Below are 8,082 nucleotides of genomic sequence, written 5' to 3' on the forward strand. Positions count from 1 at the left end.
GGTATCTGACCGTGACATGTCCATTTTTGTTCTTGCGTTATGAGACTGATGTGTAAAGTTAATGTAATGATTTTTTTCTTAAAAGTTCTAACCATTAGGTTCTCTTTTTATGTAGGTGTTTAATTTTGATGTTCGACAGTTACACTGGGCAGAATATATGGAGAACTACTGTATGGGAACTAAGAAATATGTATTGAATGAGGAAATGTCAGGTCTCCCTGCAGCTAGGAAACATTTGAAGAAGTAGGTTTGCATTTCAGTTGTTAATATATTTCCCTTTCTGCGTATTGTTTTTCCTTTCCTTGTCTACCTCAGTCCCTTCTTGCCCTATGGCTTAATCATGCTTTATTAATATAATGTTATTGGATTAAACTATTTCCCCTCTGACGGACAAAGTGATCAATCCATTCTTATCAGAGTTCGTTGTAACGCTTTGAAAGACTGGTTCTGTGTGGAAATGAAAGGGTCTGTCTTGTGTTCCCTCGCTTTGGAATAGAGGAGCCACTCTCTCAGTTGGTTCTGCTGTCTGCTGAGTCCTTCTGGTGTAGCTCCTCTTCTCTCCCTCCTAACTCCTGACATCGCCCCCGACCGCCCTATACAATGGGCAATGCATTGTTGCCATGAAACTGTTCTGTCCAGTTCAGTATTAGGAATGCTTCAGTCTGAGGTAGACTTTTCTAAATTAAACTTTCTTTCTGAGCTGAAAGAGTTTGGGGCTCTGGAGTTCAGGTCTGGTGTTCAGTCTGGACTGGGAGCCTGTTTAGCCATATACAGCCACCAGCTGCCTAGAGTTTGAAGGAATCTACTTCTTGAATCTAGGACTGATGTGGGGGGCTTAGCAGAGGATTGGTCCTTCAGATAAACTACTACTGCATAGAACTCTTTGCCCGGATGGAAGATGGATAGGCTTTCACAGTGTGGGAGTAAGAGAATGGCCTGGATTTAGTATCAATGGGGAGAGAGACATTTGGCTATGACATGAAACAGTAACTGCACTGCGGAAGGTGGGCAAATACCAGCTTTGGAAAAAATGGCATGCAAAGCAATTTAGTTTCTGTTTCCTGAGTACCTGAACTTTGGCTGGGATCCTTTCTTCCACCTGCTTTCACAGTGCCAACTGGGTTACTGTCCAAATTCGGTAGTCCGTGAATTCTACCCCTTTCAATATGTAAATTTGTTAGGACTTCGTGAATGAGAGAGGTTGGCTTACTTTCTTTGAGTGGTCTGACCAATCTGCATGCAGAACATACCAGTTCTACACAGGTTGTAATCAGTAAAAACATTTTTACCTTTTCTGGAAGCATTTGTGGCCATTCAGGCAGAGGAAGGGGAGGAGCAATGTGCTGCTTTGTCTTATCTCTAGTAAGATAAAGAAAAGACTGAGCTGCACAGCAAGAAGAGCCAGTTAAAGATCACCAGAGCTTTGTCTATTGGGGAGTTCTGCTGCCAGTTACGAAGGAAGAGTGAGAAGAGAACTTGGTGTCATCTAGTGCCTGGAAGCACAGTCATATAGTAGCTACATTTATGGTGCTTAGATGAATTGGACACTACATGAAAATAAACAAAAAGCCACTAAATAACTTGCATTAAGGCAGCTTTGACTGTCTTTAGAATCTCTCATATTCAGATACTGAGCAACACTTGTTTATCACAAACTGTGAATGGCTTCCTTTGTCAGTAACTTTTCTTCTGTGTTACTATAGAGGTCCCATAGTATCTACATGTATAAAGTTGTGTTATAATCCCCACTGCTTTTTATATGTAAATCCTACACAGCTGATTATGAGAACGTTTAAATATTTTTGACCTGATGCAACAGTGATATGAGCTCTGGAAATTCATAAACTTAGTCTTCTTGATATGTAGATTTCAGTGCAATGTTTACAGTGCTTAGAAGTTGTAATAATCACAATGTCTTCTTTTATTATTATGTTTGGTGTGAAGAAGGATCTGTTTGGCCAACAGAGTAATTTTAAAATTCACCAAGCAGTTTATCTAGCTTTGTAAAGAGGAGAATCAATTTAATTACTTGTGTCTACTGTAAGAACAGATCTCGCTCCAGTCAGGGAGCAAGAGAACACTTTTTGTGTGATACAAATAGTGTTATAACTTTTTTTATAGAGGCTGCAAACAGGCAAACGATTCAGCTGATCTAGAGAGTGAAGTACTATTGTGTCTATTTGGCTGCATTTTGTTTTTGAGCTATGTCTGCAATAGTCATACTAATTGTGCTTATTTTAAATAAAAAAGAAAAAAACTGAATGACGGCAGATTAGAGAAGCTACAAAGTCCTGTTACATGGTTCAGGGACATGATATTGGATTCACACCTCTAAAGACTACCTATCTTCAGAGATGCATTACAAAGTAAATTAAATGTTTTTAAGCTTTTAAAATAGTCTGAGATCCTGTCTTCAAAAAGAGTAAGTCTAAAGTTGTAGGTGAGTTCTAGGGTTCCCATAGCTGAAAAACGCACTCCCCCCGCCCCCCCAGCCAGTCAGTCAGTACTGTGTATCTTAAAGCTGTTAAAGAAACGAATGGTGCATGTTCTGGAAACTAAGAATTAGTGTCCTTTCTAAAAATATATTGGAAAATGACCATGTGTTAGCCTTGAATTTGCTTGATAAATACCCTTCACTGTTGGCATGTTACATTTCTGTTTATTCTGTAGTACAGTTTCTAACCCAGTTATATGGCTTTCCTCTCCATTCCTGCCACGCCCCTTTCTCAGTGATTAATCTGGTCCCAGTCCCCTGGGGTGACTGCAGATGAGCTGCTGCCCCTTCGTTCAGTTAATTTGGCCCACAGTGCAACTTGGGGTGTGAGAAATGTGGAATGCCTTAAATTCCATAATAAATTAGAGGTTGCACTTCTATAGCATCTTTCATCTGCAGAGCTCAGTGTTTTCTCAACACTTAAAACTTTTACATTTCTTTAATTCTTTCCTAGGTTAAGGAACATACGTTATGGCTTCAATACAGTCCTTGTGATCCTGATCTGGCGTATCTTTATTGCAAGATCACAAATGGCGAGAAACATCTGGTACTTCGTGGTTAGTCTGTGTTACAAGTTCCTCTCCTACTTTAGAGCATCCAGTACTATGAGATACTGAAGAGAAGAATTTTTAGCATTAGGACATCTATGCATATGGTGGTCTAACTGCACAAAGCCTGTAAAATGTACTTAGTCATCTCATCTTTTGTAAAAACATGAAATCATCTTAGACCTGGAGTGTGAAATATACAGTACAGTATATGTAATGTTTAATTGTGTATTCCATGAAAACTTAGAGAATAAAACAGTTGAATACTGGATCAAATCGGCATTAGACAAATGTGTTAGCATTACAAACAAAAATCTATCCACAGCAAGTTTAACTCTTTGGCCTGGGGAGAAACGTTTGGATCATTGACCAATATAACTGTGCAATTCTGGAATGCATTTGATTGAAATCTGCCTTAACAAGTAACTTCTGATTTTAATTTTTACTGTAAATAGGCACATTCAGTAAGAAGAACAAAATATTGACTCAGTTTGTAGACCTATTTATTTGAGACTCCTAGATTAGTGAGTTTTGTCCCGTTACAAGCCCATATGAGTGACTGTGGATCTTTGTAAATTACTGATAGCTTCTTATGTTGTTCTGTTCTTGACTTTTAGCACCTTTCCCTCACTTCCTTCCTCAAAGATTGTAAGGCTATGATGAAGACTCCTTCAGTAAAAGAATTGCATCACTCTTAATTGAAAGACTAGTTGTCTGATCTAGTCTTCAAAATGTGTACACACATTAATTCTGCCCTTAGATGCTGGCATGAAACTCCCATTAAAGTCAGTGAGAACCATTTGCATGTCGGAAAGCAGAATCAATCCTTTTATTGAACAAAGAAATAAAAGGAAAGGAAATATGACAGTAAAAAGAACAGATGCAAGTTGTTGAATTTCTTTGCACTAGATGATGGCTAGATCAGGAACACACAGACAATGCATTAATAATTACACATCTAGTTCAAGATTAACCTCTTCAGAGGAATTTCCATATCCTTTGCTACTATTTATATCATTCATAGAATATTTTTTAAGCTCTGGTTGGCTAAGACAAATTGTATATTCTCTGTCACATACCTTGCTAAACCATTTTTATCTATCTTCAAGAATCATGATCTCAACAAAATTCTCTTACTATGTGAAGGATTGAAGTTAATGTACTTGCAAAAAACACATCAAAAATGATCCAACACAAACTTGCATTTCACTGGGGAGGTAGGGAGAAGAGGAATCCTGCACGTCTTAAATAAATTAAGAATTTTTTAAGTTTACAATATTTTGTAGCAAACTCTTTGCTAAAATTGAAGATATCTATTTTTCTGCATGTCTATTTTGATTTAGCAGGATAAATACAAATTGAATAACTGCAAGAAACAGCTGAATTCTATTTTAATGTAACACTTAATGAATTTCCCTTTATATCTCAATTGCCTACAATTCTATTTTAAAACATTTTTAACATTGCTTTTATTTGACACACCTACACACCTACATGGTATGTTCTCATTAAAATGATCAGTTTGTGCTGTACTTAAATCCAGTATGTGTTTTTGAATATGCCTGGAAAGGTAAATTTTAAATTAATCATACAAAAATTACATAACATGTATACATATTTGTTTTCTTGTCCCATTTGAAGTAAGTGTGCAATGAGCTTATTTTGCTGTTCTTGTGAAAAGCTAACTTTAAAGGAAAACACTTTATTTCATGTGAGTGTATATCCAGTTTTGGAAAGAACAGCTTCCTTTGTTGAAGCTAAATACTGTGTAATAAGTACTGAAAACCTTGCTTCCTTTTAAAGAATATTGTGTGAATATTCTTTACAGTGATACAAAACTATAATGGTTTCGGACCACACCATGACGTGTGAGAGACCTCCGACAGTGGTTGAAAGTACAATAAATTGTGGCTTTTGTGATTCGAAGTGTTACACTTAACTGTAATATCCCTGATGTATTTGTCATAGCTGCCTCCCTGTACATCTTCTGTTATTGGACTTGAAAATATACTGTTAATGAAATGTAGATTTTCTGCAGAAGGTGTCTGGAATCCGATGACCCACTTTTTCCATTCTTGGTATGTGGGTGAACTTGGAAAGAGGCCCAAATGTATCAAGATTGTGAAATTAATAGTTAAACAGCTTTTTCTCTCTGTAACCATAACTTGTTTTTTACATAGTTCCTTTAATGATGATTCCTTTAAACTGAGCAACTGAGAACTGTGAAGCCACTGAGCTGATTTTCTTGTCCATAACACTCTTTAAAGGAATCTCTGCTATTGAATGAATAAATTACTGAAGTAACTGCATCATTTTGAGCATAAGGATCTCTAATCTTTCCCATGTAAACTTAACCATTTAAAAACCCCAAGCTTTTCTTTACAATTGAGACTAATGTTAGTTGTGGATTACTATTTTTGTTTCATACACAAACTCATCAGTCACCCTGTTTAATTCATGATAGTGACTTATCACATTAAGTACATTTATTTTGTCATTCCACATGACTCAGCCATTAAAATTGTATCTGAAGGCCCTTTTTTTCCATACAGGACACTTGGGGTTTTTTTGGTTTTTTTTCATATTAATGTTTGCAGTTTTCTGTTTCCAGAACTATAAATATTAATGAGAACATACTGAATCTATATTTTGATACTGTAAGGTTAATGTGTCCTGTAACTCACTAAATAACGGTGAAATCTGACATGTTAAGTAGGAGGAAGAGCAGTCTGAAAACCGATGGTCATTAAACAGGTATACCGGTATTTAAAATATGGGACCAAGGGAAAAGTGCTTTTTCCTATAATGGGATTTTCTGCCATAGGAACAGATACTCTAAAAGAAATGTTAAATCTGTAAGCTTTTATAAGACGTAAATAGAAACATTGGGTGCCTTTGTTTGTAAACCAAAAATAAACAAATCCCTTAAATATGCTGTTTATAATATTTATTGCATCTTTACATATACTGAATTTCTCAAGTTTTGAGTTAAATTGTGTGGAATACTTAATTGAAAATAGTATTTACAGAATTCAAGGTTATACTATCTTGATAAGCTCTTTGTAGTTACATGTGCATTTTTGTGTTTTCTTACCCTTACCAGCTAGACTTTCTGTATCTCTCGTACTGTTCTTCTTATTTAAGAGGACCAAGCACAGACTAAGATTTTTATGAGGTATTGCTAAAGTGCATAGCTAGGAATATTTGGTTATATTGAAGTTTGTTACTCATTATAACCATCTCTTTGTTGGTAATGTCAATTTCTGTATATCTGAGTGCATGAATATTTCCTTTTTCAGGTAAAAGGGGTGAAGGTTAGGAGGAAAATGTACTTAAAGATGAAACCTAAGGAAATACTAGTTAACACCACCAGTTTATCCCAACCAAATGTGCAGTACATTGTGGCTTTGCAGTAAGCTGCAGGCTTTAAGTTTGCATGAGTGAATTGCAATCACTGTACCACAGAGTCAGAAAGCCTGGAACTTTTGAGGAGAATGCAGGAGGAAGTGCCGTTAGCTTTGTACAAAAACAGTATTCATAACTCACCAGGGCTAAGGCACAACATTCATGCCTGTTTTCACTTGCCCTTTGAAAGACTACGCTGATAAGCATGATAGGTTGGATTTGTTAGTTAATTTTTGACACACACACACTTCTAATGTCTAAGACTCAGATATTGGAACAAAGATGCAAAAGGAAATATTGGTACTGCAGGAAACTATAAAAAATATACCAAATTTGATAACCTTTTTTCATAAATTCCTGATCTGGTATTAACAGTAATGTACAGGGATGGTTGTGTGGGACAGAAGTAAATGTCGGATCTAAGGAAATACTTATCTTTTTATATAGGAGAGATGAGAGGTGTAGATAAAATATGACCTAGCACTAAATTTGCATACTTCATATGATACTGGGGGACAAATTGATTTATTTAATACAGAAATAAAGCTAGGACGCTGCTGTAGAAAAATGTCAGCAAGTGCTTAAACTATATTCTATTTATGCTGTCCTTTTAAAAAAACGCTTGCTCAATATGGAAAAGATTCAAGTAAGTGTTCACAATACTTGTGACTTGCTAGAAGCTATACAGTAGCTCAGTGAACAGTGTAAGTGTGAATCACCCACTCCTGCTTCAAATCTGCAGTGTAGTGGTCTGTATGGGAAGAGGGTGAAATGAGTTCATAGGGCCTCATTTTTTCCTTTTTAACTTCAAGCTTTTCTTAAATTTATTGTAGTGCCTCTTGCAATGCATCTGCTTTGGCTTTGTCTGTTTGAAGAAGCTGGCTTTTTCTTTTGTCTGTTTCAGATGACTGGATAAATAAAAGGTTAGTTAACTTGACCACCAGTCCTATTTTGCTGTCCCATGAATGTAAATTTTAACTGTGCTTCCACTTTCAGGATTTATTTATATGTTCAAACCCATTTTTCCTCCAACACTATCTTGTTACTTTTTGTGGTATGCGGCCCGCAGTCTCTTTGGCTTTCTCTGCCCTTCAACAGATCTGTGACTCATATTGATAGATAATTAGTAATTATACTACCATCTTGTCTTTTCACGATATGGAGGGACTGAAACAATGACAGCTTTGAGCTATTTTAACTGTGTGCATTATTGTGGGAGATTAAAATAATGACTAATTGGTGGGTTTAAAAGTTCTGATTAGTTTAGAAATGTACTGAAGTAAAATTTAAAGCATTAAGAATGGTGATTTGAATGCAAAGTGTGGGATTTTTCTCTTAATTCTGTTGCATCCTATCAACTTCTAGTATGGTGGCTGCTAACAGTGGCCTTTAATTTCACTTACTAATTGAATGGTTGTTCCTCTCAGGGAAATAATTAGGACACTCTGATTTTCCCCAAAATGAATACATTTTTATTTGTATTGTAGTAGCTGGGTTTCATTATGGTAGGCATTGTATAGATACAGATAGTAAAAACCTACATTTTAAAAAAAGTGCAGTATGTGGCATTTCTGTGACCATCATAACCAATGTTCTATAGCAGTCTAGTGAGCAAAAACTAAAACCCCAACATTG

At 36.1% G+C, this 8,082-nt stretch overlaps 1 protein-coding gene across 3 annotated transcripts in view; it reads left to right on the top strand.

The window, feature by feature from the left end:
• The window catches only part of FAR1 (fatty acyl-CoA reductase 1), a 76,494-nt gene extending 70,522 nt beyond the window's left edge, over positions 1 to 5,972 (top strand). For all 3 annotated transcript variants that reach the window (XM_048852939.2, XM_048852941.2, XM_048852940.2), the window contains 2 exons: positions 116 to 243; positions 2,949 to 5,972. In XM_048852939.2, coding sequence (XP_048708896.1) covers positions 116 to 243; positions 2,949 to 3,111 — 291 coding nt within the window. In that variant the 3' untranslated portion in view covers positions 3,112 to 5,972. The remainder of the gene's footprint in view (positions 1 to 115; positions 244 to 2,948) is intronic.
• The last annotated feature ends 2,110 nt before the right edge of the window (positions 5,973 to 8,082 follow it).

Source organism: Caretta caretta, chromosome 6 (genome assembly GCF_965140235.1).
Source record: "Caretta caretta isolate rCarCar2 chromosome 6, rCarCar1.hap1, whole genome shotgun sequence".
NCBI classification, from domain to species: Eukaryota; Metazoa; Chordata; order Testudines; family Cheloniidae; genus Caretta; species Caretta caretta.